Source organism: Paramacrobiotus metropolitanus, unplaced genomic scaffold (assembly GCF_019649055.1).
Source record: "Paramacrobiotus metropolitanus isolate TYO unplaced genomic scaffold, Prichtersi_v1.0 Parri_scaffold0000033, whole genome shotgun sequence".
Lineage (NCBI taxonomy): Eukaryota > Metazoa > Tardigrada > Eutardigrada > Parachela > Macrobiotidae > Paramacrobiotus > Paramacrobiotus metropolitanus.
Window position 1 is genome coordinate 1121781 of NW_026570253.1, and position 13805 is coordinate 1135585.

Consider the following 13805-nt stretch of genomic DNA (forward strand, 5'->3'; position numbering starts at 1 on the left):
TCGGCTTGGAAAACAATACTCAACCGATCGGTTCGTCCAGACCGTCAAAATTGAGCCGCGAGCTTGATTACCGTCGGTCCGTCGCCAATGTTGCTGTTGCGATCGCGACAAAAGCGAGCTGTCAGCAGCGTGTTACTGTTGTTACAGTACTTATTTCAGTTGTTTTTTGTTTTACTTCCCGAGTAAAACGAGAAGCCAAATACCCTGATAGAGATACCTTGTGATCATTTGATTTCGGTTCCAGAAGCAGGTGAGCAATGGCCGAGAAGGAATTTCTCAACATGGACAGTCCGCTGGAGCACTCAGCGCCTAATCTGAAGTCGTTCACATTCCTGGTGGGAACTTTCGAATTTCTGGGCCTGATGGCCATCATCCTCTCTGCCATATGGTTGGGCCACTATCAGGGTGGCTTCGCTTGGTCGGAAGCAGATCCGCGCCGAGAGTTCAACTTTCATCCACTGATGATGATTTTGGCGTTTTGCTTCATCCATGGAAATGGTATGTGTTTGTTTTGCCTCGGAAACTTGCACTTCTTGACAACAGCAAAAGCGCGTATTCGCGTTTCGGTAAAACCGCAATATAGGGATATGGCCAGTTTTGCAAAAAATGGGCTGATTATCGACGTATCCTACTCAGAATTTTTTTCTGAGTCGAATGGACCGGGACAACGATGGTTCCGAAGTCACGTGACCGAGCTATGGGCTAATTTGCATATGGGCGCCTTACCATAGTAAAGTAAGCAAATTCCATACAAAAAGACGGTGCATTACTTGTTTTGTTCAGAAAAAATTCTGAGTCGAACAGTACCCATCTCAGGTGAATAATAAATCACGTGACCAAATTCTAAATTTTTTTAAATTTCGTCAATTTTCGGGCCTTTTTTTAAACTAGTCATTCTCGTGTTATTTAACCACGGTGACGTACAAAATGGTAAAATGACCCACGAAAGCAGGACACGCTGATGACGTCATCGACTCCGTTCCTCTGAAATGAATCGTCGTGACCTTTGGAGTAAAGGTCATCTGAAGGTCACAAGCTAACATCTATTTTGGCGAATCACATTAAAAATAAAATCTAAGAAGTACAGGATATCGTAAAAAACAACGAAATATAAGAATTACAAGAAGCATAAGACAACACAAAAATTATAAGAAATCATAAGAAATATAACGAGGAAACATAAGAAAGAGGTAACCTAAACTGCGAAACAGTGAACGAAACCAAATCAATTCTGGGGTGTCAGTTATTCATGTATCGTTTAGAGAAAGGAGTAGCGTTGCGTTTAGTTGTTCCTTCTTCTGCCTTCTTCTGCGCATAACATTGCTGTGAGTTGTTACTTTTCCTGTCTCGTTTAAAAAAACGAGTAACATTGCTGTGGGGTGTTGTCACTTCTGTCTCGTTTAAAGAAAGAATTAACACTGCTTTGGGGTGTCACCAGTTCTTTCTCGTTTAAAGAAAGGAATAACATTGCTAATGGGTGTTATTAGTTCTGTCTCGTTTAAAGAAAGGAGTAACATTGCTGTGGGGTGTTACCACTTCTGTCTCGTTTAAAGAAAGGAGTGATACTGCTGTAAGGTGCTACTTCTTCTGTTTTGCTTAAGGAAAGGAGTAACGTTAGTTTGAGGTTCTACTTCCTCTGTTTCGTTTAAAGAAAGGAGTAACACTGCTGTGGGGTGTTACCACTTCTGTCTCGTTTAAGAAAGGAGTAATACTGCTGTGAGGTGCTACTTCTTCTGTTTTGCTTAAAGGAAGGTATAACATTGCTGTGAGTTATTACTTTTCCTGTCTCGTTTAAAGAAAGGAGTAACATTACTGAGGGGTGTTACCACTTCTGTCTCGTTTGAAGAAAGGAGTAATACTGCTGTGAGGTGCTACTTCTTCACTTCTTCTGTTTTGCTTAAAGAAAGGAGTAACATTAGTTCGAAGTTCTACTTCCTGTCTCGTTTAAAGAAAGGAGTAACGCTGCTGGTAGCTGTAACCAGCCCATATGTCTCTTTTAAAGAAACGAGTCACCTAGCTGTGAAAACACAAATTGTCTGAGAAATTACGCGAAAATAAGTTGGCTAAATAATAGCATTACCGCTAAGCAACTATTATTTAATTGTAACTGTTTTCAGTATTTCAGTCAAGTGACCTTTGTGACCTAGTTTGACCTTTACGAGTGGAAAAAATATGAGTCGAACGTGTCATTTATGACGTATATATGACGTCATCAGCAAGAAGGAGTATTAAACTCCTTAAATCCAGAAATGATTGAATAAATTCATAACTTGGTCATGCGATCTCTGATCGACGTGATTCACGTATCATTCGACTCAGAATTTTTTTCTGAGTCGAATTTTTGTTTTTTTCATTCGACTCAAACTAGCTATAAAACGCGTGTTTATCACAGGTATTACATAAAAAACTATGACGAAGCACCTAATATGCAAATTGACCCATAGCTCAGTCACGTGACTTCGGATCTGCTCCTGTCCCGGCACATTCGATTCAGAAAAAAATTCTGAGTAAGGAGCATCATCAATCTTGCCATTTGAACCTTTTTTGGCCGTATCCCTATCTTGCGGTATTGCCCGCGTTTCTTTACAGACTTTACTTCTAATTCTTACATGTCACTTCCGCCGATTTTATTCTTTCTGCTGACAGTGAGTGTGATTTGAGTTTATGCTGTTTATGCTTGTTAAGTTTGATTGCGGAATTATCTTGTTTCACTTAATTAATAACAATAATTGTCTTAATAACAATAATAATTGAATAATTCTGTTTGTAATTTTTACATACAGTACAGAGGGTTATTCAGCCAAGTGTGGTCACTTTTTGGAAAATTTCTGCTTAGCCGTTGCAGGCTTATTTTACTTTTTTAAAAATTTTATCAGATAACCAGAACATTTAATCATATTCTGAATTCAACCGAGCCAAGATTTCGCTATCCTGTAGCCCATGAAAAAATTAAGTTTATCCCCCCCATGTTGGCAACAGTTGACCAGTTCAGCTATAGGAAATGGATTCCCTTTACTCAAAATTAATTTAAAATTTGGGTTTTCGCCATAATCCATTGAAAACCTGTCAGGGTTTCTAACAATCCTTTTCAGAAGGAATTACTAGTTTTTCGATCAGGAAGCAACATCCTTGTTTTTCTCAGCAGTGCTCCCGGGAGCACATCTCTGGTTCTGGATGACTTCTTCCTCTCTGCCAGGCTTAATCCGCGGAGCGTCCTTTTCGATCAATGAACATTGTAAATTGTGAAGAAAGACCTGCGTTACAACTTTAGTTTGTGGAGGAACGAAAAGGATAGCTATAGCTCCGTGAGTAAGAATTCGCACAATGAGCATGGCTCCTGCGAGTGTCTTCCTGTTTTCGCGTTTTTCCAACCGTCCTACCGCAAGAACGCGCAAGAATATGGAATCGTTTTGCTATGAAAAATATTCGGATCGTCGTTTTTACAATTAAAACCATCCAGATTTGAAAAGCAGACGATCCTTTTAAGGCCAGATCATCGAAAGCCAAATTTTGCCTGGTCAAAGGTTTAGAGTCGGAGTCTTTAGGTCAGTAGCCAATATTGCGGGCTGTTTAAGCTCGATTGTCACAAAAATTTGCAAAAAGCATCAAAACTAATTTGTTATAATAAAACAATTATTAGAATCTGACTCTGCGCTACGGCTGAATTATAGGAATTTTTTTAATGCGCTGACCACACTTGGCTGAATAACCCTCTGTACTTTGAATTTTGAGGTGGTGATAGAAATACAGTCACAGATAATCATTAATCACGGTTTTAACATTAAATAAAGTAAATAATATCATTCCGATCAGCAGGAGATACTCTTTGTATTCTGAGTAATTTACGACGCACATTTTAATTTGGTACTCGTATTTCTGTTGGGCGTATATTTTTTGTTCAGATATGTTGGGATTTTGAAGAATGTTAAGTACATACATTATGTATATAGATATTTTGAATGCTTATGTTTACAATCGTTATGCGTTATGCTACCCGTGTCTGACTTACATACTTCTATTTGTGGTTTGGTTGTGAGAGGTATTTGTTTTTAGCGTTAAGTCGGAAAATAGGAGTGATTATGAACGATTAATAGAGGTGCTGATGGGATCGGCTGCGCGGATATGGCATGACATATCTGTGTTGTATGTAGCTAATTTAGCGTATCGATTGCTGCGCGGTGAGAGGAAGATCCGGATCAAGATCATCCACGCCGCCATGCAGCTGCTGGCCTTCATCTTCATGGTGATCGCCCTACAGGCTGTCTTCGATTCCCACAATAACCACCGGAACAGCCATGGCCAACCCGACCCCCATCCCAACATGTTCTCCATGCACAGCTGGATCGGCATCTCCACTATTGTTCTATACTGTTGTCAGGTACAAATGAGAATTAAAGCCACACAATCCTATATGGTTTCTTCTATCTGTAATAAAGATTGACTTATCGAGATATTTTATCGCATTGTGGTGTTTGTCATTTTTGCAGATATTTCTGTGGTGGTTCCCTGTTTTTAAAATAATTCCAAATACAATTAATCTCTTCGTAAGCAAATTGAAACTGCCGACCCAGTAAACTGAACGCATACTTGCTACTCAAATGAACAGTTTAGTATTGAAATTGTTCTAAATAACACGGCAGTGTTTTATTATCCACCCCAAGGTTTTCTGAAAAAAATTAAAAATTTTAAATATATTTTCTTGTTGCATATGTTTTGCGGCTGACTGGTGGTGTCTGTCCGTACTGCGGTAAAAGCACTCACTGTCAACAGGCAATTCATGAAGATCTTCCTTTTGTTGGTTTTATCGATGCTCTAACATGGTTAAAAAAGAATGCGACATGTGTTGTTAGCTCAGCTTTTCACGCAAGCAACAAGCGAAAAGGAAATGAGTTGTTGGCGTGGTGCAATCGATAGCCATTTCTGTGCGTGTGGAAGGAAGCGCACGCAGTAAAAGTTAGCATGCAATTAATGCCGGCCTGTTGCAGTGGCTTACAGGATTCCTCTTCTTCCTTTTCCCTAAGGTAAGCTTGTCGCTGCGGCGCAGCTATCTTCCCATCCATGTCTTTTTCGGCGTCTTGATCCACATCCTCTTCGTGTCAACGGCATTAATGGGATTGACGGAAGCTGCCATCTGGAATGTGTAAGTCGCAGGTCATGAAAAATTCGTAATAATTGGTAAATAATGCTTATTTCGGTGTAACGATTGCATTTTAATTGTTCCACTTTCTCTTAGTTTTTTTATACTAATTTTATTGCGTCAATGATATTATCAAGTTGGAAACAGTGTCCTGTACACCATAACAATCCTGCCATCTGCATCTAACCTTACGCTGCGTTAAATGTAATGACATGCAGAATTTCTCCGTGCTTCCGTGGCAAAGAGTTTTCTGTATCGTTGCAGTATTTTTTTATTTGTCTCATATTGCGAGAGTGCATGCAACGGTTGAGTAATGAAATCGATAATACTATTGTTTCTGTTGCAGGAAGCCGGACTACCACGACAAAAACGGTGAAGCGGCACTTGTGAATATTCTTGCCATTATTCTAGTGCTGTTCGGTCTGAATGGAGTGTACATTTTAATTAATCCGAACTTCAAGCGCCAGCCGCGACCGGACGACGATGGAGCGTATATTCCGCGGGATTAACAGTGACTGTCTGTCATTTCCACCCGGACACTTCGGCTTGGTTTCTCAAATATGGATCTCGTACTTTTATAGGCGTACTTCTCCCGGTAAAACGTATTTATAGAATTTGCATCGTCCGAATAATTTTATTTGCATCCGTACGGAGTCACTTGTTTGGTTATTTTTATGATGTGGTTTTGATCAAATATGGAATATCGGCATATACTTTAGAAATATCTAAAGGTACAGCGAATGTGCTTTTGTAATATACTTTTTTGGCATTTTTTGCGTATTTGGGTCTGCGGATAGTAGGTAGCTCTTTGTGACCAGATGTTTGTTTTGTAGATTTATGCATTTCGTAATATTGAAAGATGTGTTTGTGCTGCATTCGGTCCGATATAAAATTTGACGGTGTATAAATTGGGTTGCCATTTCCTCTTGTTGCGACTCTGCTAGTTATTATAAAATCACATAAGAGGTTTCTCATTTAAATGAGCAGTGCACTTGTTAACTTTGCTGACAAAAATGAAGACGTAAGTTAATCGTAACAGACATTCTTTTTAAGTTCCTGAAGATTGTCTGGATGTACGTCAACTTCCGATAACGCGTTTCTTGACTGTTTTGCTTACACATAGATGGGAATCAAACCGTATGTTATAGGTGCACTTGCACAGAGATTTCCGTTCTCACATCTAGTAGATAATTCTCAAGCCGGAAGCGATTCCCGCGGCAGTTAGGGACAAACAGCATTAACGTCTTTCTCAACGTTAACGACTTTTTCTCTGCATTCAGTGGTCGGCCGCGGCAAAAAACACATCTCAACTTTTAAATTAAATTTGGAAAGTGTAGTTATGTCGTTTAAATCAAGTTATAGGAACGATCGCGTTACAGTTGAAGACCGGCGCACTGACAGCCTAATGCTGTTACTGATACCTTAATTAACGCTGTTTTCAAACAGCAGTGTATTTCTTGTACATAATAAGAAACAATAAATCGCAATGAGCAATTCGAAGTCAGACAGTGATTTCGATGCGGTGATGTTCAGATTCAACATAGCGGTTGGGATTTTTGAAATATTGGGTGTGTCAACGATTTTTATGCTAACGGGGTGGATTAACACGTTTCAAGGATTTACATGGCAGTGGCGATCCGACCCTGAACAAGAATTCTTTTATCATCCCTTTCTGGCTACTATCGCATTTGTATTTGTCCATGGTAATGGTAAGTGCTCGGCTGTGCAGCCAGTGAAGTTATAAAACACTGTGGTGTTAATTTTATACAACTACACTTCAAGGAGCACACTAGTGTAAAGTAAACGTTCCGAGTACGAAAACTAACATCTTACCACTGGCTTTAATTTACGTTTATTGAAATGAATTATATTGAAATCGCATTACATTATATTGATATTAAAAAATTATTGAAAATATTAGTCGTATTTTATTGAAATTAACTTACGGTGACTATATCTGCTGAAAGTTCTGGTTTTAGCCAATTTGGTGTATCGGATATTCCGAAATTATCCTAAATTTTGGCTGAAGATAATACATGCCAGCCTGCAGTTTATCGCTATTGTTTTCATGGTTTGTGCACTGATTGCGGTTTTTGATTCCCATAATCTACTGACGGACGAGAAAGGGCGTCCAACGCCGTATCCGAATTTGTATTCGCAGCACGGGTGGCTGGGAATTACAATATTCATTGTATTTTCACTGCAGGTAAACGATATCTTACATATTATCTGTTGTAACAATCAGCCAAAATCAATAATAATGCTTAATAAGTAAAGCAGCAAAAAAATTGAATTGCTTTGCTGAAACTCATATGTGAATGGAAAGGGGTACTTTTACTTGATACTAAACTACTCGTACTTCGCCGATCGAAATCAGACAGCTTTCCGTTTAAAAGCCACTATATTATTGCTATGCTACTTTGTCGCGGCTTGTTTTTATTAACAAGGTTAATGTTTTTTTGTTTTTTGGCAGTGGATCTTTGGATTCATCGCATTCTTATACCCGAAAGCGAATTTATCGTTGGCGAAAGAATACATGCCGATCCATGTATTTTTCGGCATATTATTATTTGGACTTCTCGTTGTGCAAGCGCTGCTAGGATTGACCGAAGAACAGTTTTATGACGTGTATGGAGATTATAGGAACATGTTACTGTATTTTTTAGTACTTGTGCTTTTTCAAAGGTAGCCGTAAAAGCTGAGTTGTTGTACAAATCTAACCAAAAAAATTTCTCTTTGAATAATACCTCGTAGTATGTATAAAAAATTTTTACCGCATCACAAAATCTGATAATAGAAGCCAGCATAAGCTTACTGGTCAGTTGATGCGATTTTCGTTATGGATTTGCTGTTTGCAGACATAATTTCGAGAGCAACACCGGCGAAGCGGCACTCGTAAATTCAACCGGATACATCATAGTATTTTTCGGCATAACCGGAATCTACTTGATGGCTAATCCCAGATTCCGGCGTCTCCCAGGACAAAACGATGACGGCCAGTATAAACGAATATCCGGAGAAGAGCAAGAATAGTAGCGCTCTGTCTTACTAATTCACAAGTATTTTTAATAAACCCATGAGATGTGAGTTTTGTTACACCTGTTGTTATAATACTTCCTATGGTCTTTTTGTGCCTGCGGAAATTGGAGAAAATACATTTACGGCAGTTCTTGCACAGCAAGATTGTACATTATACATATCTGCAATTTCGAATTGGTGATTCGATCTTTTCCAATGCCCGGCAAAATATATTTTTATTATATTCCTTTGGATAGTCTCACAGAGCTATTATTAATTTTTATTTGTTACCAAATAGAATAATTACTTTTGCATCTGATTTTTGGGTTTTAATAAAAATTTTGAAGGGCCTTCGTCAATCGGCAGCTCATGTGCATTACTGAGCTTTGTACAAACTACAGTAGTTCTAGCGCAACCTGTGCAACGCATATACAGATAGGTATGGCAATATTGACGTGAATTTCAACATCGCGACGCGCATAATTCTTATCACCGATGACCAAAAAAGTTCGTGGTTGATTTCTTTGTACATAAAAGTATTATCGTTTCTGCCGTAGTCCATATACGATGTGTTACCTCTTTCAGCAGTTCATTTAGATACATACTCTGTACTCCAGTGAAGTATAATTTCCTTGTATGCAGAGGCACATCACAGTACTTCATACTTATCACCCAGCGAAAAGCGAAGAGCAAACATCGCTCCCGGCTGCGCCGGCGTAAAATCGATGATTACCTAGGTGGCGTCGGAAAACTGCATGTTGCAAGCTAGATTGCGGCAGAAGTACTTACATCCATCCTCAAAAGCATCCTAATTTTAGAACTGCAACCTTCATGAACGACTTCGCGTGGTGTCGAGCGCAGAACACTATACGTGTAATGCAGCACAGTGTCAACATGCAAGATTTTCTAGAAACCAGTCAAATTATATTGTAACATTTCCGTCGAATTGGTTAATACAAATTATTTTTATGTTATTACTTTATACAACGGATCATTGCAGAACGAATTCTGTAATGATGGAAAATACAGTAGGAGCAATAATATCTCCGCGCGTTCATGCAAAACTCTGCCGGCAATATGGGAGAACCGTCGAATTCGAGAGGAAACTATGTACCATTGCATTAATCGCAAAGCGTCTGATCGGGACCGTCGGGTTAACTGAATAGTCTGAATTAACGTCCTATCGAGTATCGACGTGACGGAAATGTTCTACCGCCATTGGGTAAGGAAATTGGCGAATATGTTTTCGCTTTTTGAGAACAATTGTCGTTTTAATTCTGGATACAGCTTTGCTGACATGATGAGAACAATGTCGAATGATATGTTCTTTTACAAGTGCGACTGATTTCACACTAATAAGTCAGACTCTGATGAGGTCAGCCAAAATTTACTAAATGACAAATGTTGATACAAATCTTGCATTCCTTACGCCGACTGCTTCTTCGTATTTACTTACATAAAATTTAAAAAGCAGTTTTACTGGAACTATATTGTGATTTGCAACACCTTTCATTTAATTAGAATGCCCAAGGTTAGAATACCCAAGACACAGTAATTCTGTATGATATCCGTTCTATTATTTTTAATTTATTTACAGAAGAAAATACTACTACGAGTGGTCCGAAATGGACACTTATTTATTTTGGAACAGGCTGTAAGGTAGTAAAGGAAACGAACTGCGACCAGGAAAGTAGGATCAGAAAAATGCAGGAACACCTCTGGATTCCCGGCAACATGAGCGGTCATATTCGGTAAAATCTTCGTAAGGCTAGCAGTATAGCTGGGTATAAATAGCGAATATTGATGAGCTACCGATCACCATTTGACCAGCTGTGTCAAATATACAGTCTGGAAGTGACCGATACGACAAAGCGTCTGATAAGCATGCATTACTGTACAATATGAGTACATACGCTCAAATCACGCAACATTCGGCTCATTGCTCATCTTACTGCAGTTGTTTTACATCCGGCCACCCAAGAAGAAATTGGAATTTTAAAATGGATGAGAATATGGAAACCGAAACGCCAACGGAAACCAAGAAAATCACTTAAATATTGGTTTCCCCAGCTGTTTGCTGCAGGCCGTGGCTGAATGCATCGTGTTAAACTTATCATGTAACGAATTCACAAACCTTAATCACTGTGTACGGAAGAAATACATTCCGAATTTTTTTTCAGTCTGTTTTCCTATAGAAATCTGTCTAGTTTTCCGTTTCTTTATTTCTTTACGTACCGCACAAAATTCGAAAGGCAATAAAAGATAGTAACCTCGTCCACAACAGATTCTACCGGATCGAGTATGACCTATGACCATATTATCGCGTATTGCGAGGATCGGCAGATGCATTCCCCAGTTTCTTAATGTATTGTGCCGTTCAAGATCAGGAAAAGAAACAAATGCTGAAGAACAACAAGCACCAGCACAGCAGATCACTGGGTAGCTTATACCGAAATGTCCTGCTTCACTTCACAACTACTCGTACGAGGGCTTCCATCCAGGGGACTCTCGAAACAAAAAAAATTAACAAAAACAATCCAACGTATTGTTAGCGCGACGATCCAATTGCATCCACAATCGCGATCTGAAAGGAATGAGAATAAACTGATCGAACAGAATTAAGAGAAAGTATATAAAACCAAACAAACGATACCGTATATTAAACAAAAAAAACCATCCATGTGCATACTATTACTGCCGCAACAAGATCGTAACATCTGACATGTTACAAGGTTGCAAGCGACTTCGCTTACAATCAAATTAGAAACGATCAATTAAGAATTGTACACAATCTTACCGGAAGGTTCAAGGATTGATCGTCAATTAGGACAATATCGAAGCTCGAAGAATAAAGGCTAAAAGAGCTGTGGATCTGCGAAATTAATCAAGAATCATACCTAAATACATTAGGAAACAGGGTGGTTTAAAAATTTAATTTACCTTCGTATTGAGAAAGCCAATAGTAATAACATTTTCCTTGGCGCGCATTCCATCAGCCATGGCCAGATCACCGATCATGTCGCCCATCAGCAACACATTACGACGGGATGAATGTTTTTCGAAATAGTCACGATGGTGAGGAAAGATTTCATTCTTATTGAACGAGTGGATCAGTTCCTCCCGGAATCCTTTCAACAGACCCTAGCAGTACGAAAGAGCACCGTCAAGTTTGTCAAACATTTTACAAAATAGTCTGACCAATAGGCTGACGACGAATCACCACTTCCTTATCGTACAACAAACTTTATCTAAGAAAATCTATCCAGTGCCTTTCTCGATAATTACTCGATAGCCTCGTTCCTCGATTGGAAAATACTATACATGTGTAACAGCAGCTTAAAAAGAAATGAAACTGTACACACCTTTTCATCGAAAACCATTGAATTCGCCACGATCAACGGCTCCAGTGATGTTGACTTTATATTGGAGCGCTCACTCAGAACACCTACCCAAAGGAGTTTCAATGAAAACTGAAAATAACAATATACGGAACAATGCCGATGCTTTACCGGAGATCAGATTATCAATGCCAGCAGAATAGATCAGCAAGGGCACTCGAAAGTTATCAAGCTTCTGGAAAAATTCATCCGTCCGGTCACTGAAATGAAAAATCCAGTTGCAGTATAATAAATTATACCAACACAGTCTCAACGAAATTAACCGCTCGCTTGTCAAGGAAACTAAGTAATAAAAATCTGAAAGAAAAAACTGAAATAAGCAAAACATTAGGATTAGGAAGCCAGGATTGCATTTAGTGAGCAGTTATTGGCTGAGATTGACCTGAGTCACCTGAGCTTCTACTTTTAACGGCTTGTACAGCGCAAAGAAAAACGATCACAGCGCAGAAAAAATTTCAAATCAGCAACCTGTTGCATCGCAACAAGCGCATAAATATACCGAAATTCGACTGTGGATTCCCGGACCATTTCTTTAATCCAGCTCTCCTGAAATCCCAGCTGCAGAAAGAGATCATGCTGCTTCAGCCACCATTCCTCCATGTGGGGGATTTTCTTCTCGAAAGGAACGGTGGGATCGAGCTCAATTTCCACGTAATGATCGTGCAGTTTCAGCGACTAAGGATCAGAAACGAACTGCAGATAACAAATTCCAAAATTTACATATTTGTAACGTACGTCTGAACGAAACTGGTCAGATGTCCGTGGGCTTCGGCTGATGATGCCTGTAAATAACAGCCTGATCCAGGGAAAACGTACAATTAAGTATACAGTTCAAGACAAAATAAATGAAGTATCCCAAGTTGATAATTAAAAATCCAACAAAACCAAAATCTTGGACAAACGAATGAAAATGCTTTCAGGACAGATGACACACTCACTGTAGCACGAATGCGAGAACTGTCCATCGCGATGGAAACGTGTCAGCGTCTGATCGAAATCCGTCACCACCTGGAACCGGTCCAGCCCGTCGCGGACCATCTTCTGCAGAATTCCCAGCACGTGCTCGGGCTCCGCCATGTGCACGCCTTCCGCGCACAGCGCTTCTTTCAGCTGGAAAGTCAATGCCAAATGGAGCATGCGCGGGATGGGAGCGCAAAGATGCCACTCACTTGTGCAGGTAGGCTAGCGTTCTTGACAGCCGCCCGCATTTTCTCCTCGCCTCCCATGAGAATGGGTCGCGGCAGAGGCAGCTTCTCCACTGGCGGATCGCAGTTCGTCACCGGATGAGCAGCGGCGACTTCAGGCGTCAACGCGGCAGCCATGGCACATGTACGTATAGTTCCAGAAAGCAATGCAGCCGTACAACTAAGTTGGCTACAAGAAAAATTAAATTTTTGGGATTGTGAATCAAAAAAACTCACTACGCATACCCATACGCTCACAGCCGAGTCGGAGCCAAAGCCCCTCAAATACAAGGATGGACCTCTACCGCTCAGACTGTGCGCTCCGATCAGGACTTACTCACTTTAAGTCGACTGAAAAAGAAGAAAAAAACCAAGTAAATGGAACAGATTTTACAGAGAGCAGAGATTTCCGAAGAACCACTGGAAGACGAAGCGGTCGAAGCATAATATGAAAAAATGTAGGCTTAAAAGCTGATATATATTTATCGTCAAAAATCAGCTGATACGTCTTAAGGAAACCCGTCATCCGAGGCGCTTGATCGATTGTTCTAAATGTGGTCGCCGGCCGATGTGTGGTGATTTACTCGGTGTTTTACAGCAACGGAAGCTAACTCATTCGGCTTGATCCACATGAATGCTTTACGAACATTCTTCCAGAAAATCAGATTATCAGGATGCTGTGCGGAACTTTAAAATTAGTAATACAGTAAAGTACTGTGAAATTTTCAGTACGTAATTGTTGTATGTGTGGTTGTACTTGTACTCATAACACTATAAGGAAACATGGGGAACAAGTGGAGCCTCCAGACTCGCTACATACTGCATTTACTGTAAGTTAGTGCAGGGCCGTCGCGAGGTCCGAAGAAAGGGGGGGGGGGGCGCGCGGTCCCCGGCGCGCCAGTTCGGAAATGGCTCAAAAATTGAAAAAACTCGTAGAAAAGTGGCTTTTTTGAGCCACTTTTCTACGCTTTTCTATTGTAATTTTCCGTGCGCCAGCGCCAAAGCGGCAGCGCCAGTTCCATTTTTTCGCGCCAGCGCCAGATTCCGGCGCACCATTTTCCCGTTTTC

General features: G+C 40.1%; 3 protein-coding genes and 1 long non-coding RNA gene across 7 annotated transcripts; 3 read left to right on the forward strand and 1 right to left on the reverse strand.

Annotated features, from left to right (window-relative positions):
- The first annotated feature begins 90 nt into the window (after positions 1–90).
- On the forward strand, positions 91–6045 carry LOC129589041 (transmembrane ascorbate-dependent reductase CYB561-like). Of its 2 annotated transcripts, none has more exons than XM_055483513.1 (4): positions 91–498; positions 4152–4378; positions 4986–5140; positions 5484–6045. In XM_055483513.1, exons 1-4 carry the CDS (start codon positions 258–260, stop codon positions 5644–5646), a joined length of 786 nt encoding a protein of 261 aa, XP_055339488.1. In that variant the 5' UTR covers positions 91–257; the 3' UTR covers positions 5647–6045. The 2 variants fall into 2 exon arrangements, with proteins under 2 accessions (XP_055339488.1, XP_055339490.1); XM_055483515.1 differs by having other exon boundaries at positions 211–498; positions 4054–4378.
- Positions 6046–6171: 126 nt separating this feature from the next.
- On the forward strand, positions 6172–8498 carry LOC129589042 (transmembrane ascorbate-dependent reductase CYB561-like). The gene is made up of 4 exons (XM_055483516.1): positions 6172–6846; positions 7117–7343; positions 7611–7765; positions 7996–8498. Exons 1-4 carry the CDS (start codon positions 6624–6626, stop codon positions 8168–8170), a joined length of 780 nt encoding a protein of 259 aa, XP_055339491.1. The 5' UTR covers positions 6172–6623; the 3' UTR covers positions 8171–8498.
- Positions 8499–8905: 407 nt separating this feature from the next.
- LOC129589051 (uncharacterized) lies at positions 8906–10425 on the forward strand. Its single transcript, XR_008690559.1, has 3 exons — positions 8906–9377; positions 9753–9906; positions 10113–10425. It is a non-coding gene; the product is annotated as an uncharacterized LOC129589051 (long non-coding RNA).
- LOC129589050 (7-methylguanosine phosphate-specific 5'-nucleotidase A-like) lies at positions 10360–13234 on the reverse strand. Of its 3 annotated transcripts, none has more exons than XM_055483526.1 (10): positions 13079–13234; positions 12723–12927; positions 12492–12663; positions 12289–12335; positions 12053–12228; positions 11665–11753; positions 11518–11600; positions 11096–11296; positions 10953–11027; positions 10360–10739 (listed from the first exon to the last, which is right to left on the reverse strand). In XM_055483526.1, exons 1-10 carry the CDS (start codon positions 13180–13182, stop codon positions 10704–10706), a joined length of 1188 nt encoding a protein of 395 aa, XP_055339501.1. In that variant the 5' UTR covers positions 13183–13234; the 3' UTR covers positions 10360–10703. The 3 variants fall into 3 exon arrangements, with proteins under 3 accessions (XP_055339501.1, XP_055339504.1, XP_055339503.1); XM_055483529.1 differs by having other exon boundaries at positions 13075–13230; XM_055483528.1 differs by having other exon boundaries at positions 12984–13141.
- Positions 13235–13805: the final 571 nt, after the last annotated feature.

Coding starts and splice junctions, on each gene's coding strand:
- LOC129589041 (XM_055483513.1), top strand. CDS start 258: ATGGCCGAGAAGGAATTTCTCAACATGGACAGTCCGCTGGAGCACTCA. Junction 499..4,151: donor TTGCTTCATCCATGGAAATG/GTATGTGTTTGT, acceptor TGTTGTATGTAG/CTAATTTAGCGTATCGATTG. Junction 4,379..4,985: donor TTGTTCTATACTGTTGTCAG/GTACAAATGAGA, acceptor GGCCTGTTGCAG/TGGCTTACAGGATTCCTCTT.
- LOC129589042 (XM_055483516.1), top strand. CDS start 6,624: ATGAGCAATTCGAAGTCAGACAGTGATTTCGATGCGGTGATGTTCAGA. Junction 6,847..7,116: donor TGTATTTGTCCATGGTAATG/GTAAGTGCTCGG, acceptor TTCTGGTTTTAG/CCAATTTGGTGTATCGGATA. Junction 7,344..7,610: donor TCATTGTATTTTCACTGCAG/GTAAACGATATC, acceptor GTTTTTTGGCAG/TGGATCTTTGGATTCATCGC.
- LOC129589050 (XM_055483526.1), bottom strand. CDS start 13,182: ATGCTTCGACCGCTTCGTCTTCCAGTGGTTCTTCGGAAATCTCTGCTC. Junction 12,928..13,078: donor TCTTTTTCAGTCGACTTAAA/GTGAGTAAGTCC, acceptor TTTTTCTTGTAG/CCAACTTAGTTGTACGGCTG. Junction 11,297..11,517: donor CAATGGTTTTCGATGAAAAG/GTGTGTACAGTT, acceptor TCGTACTGCTAG/GGTCTGTTGAAAGGATTCCG.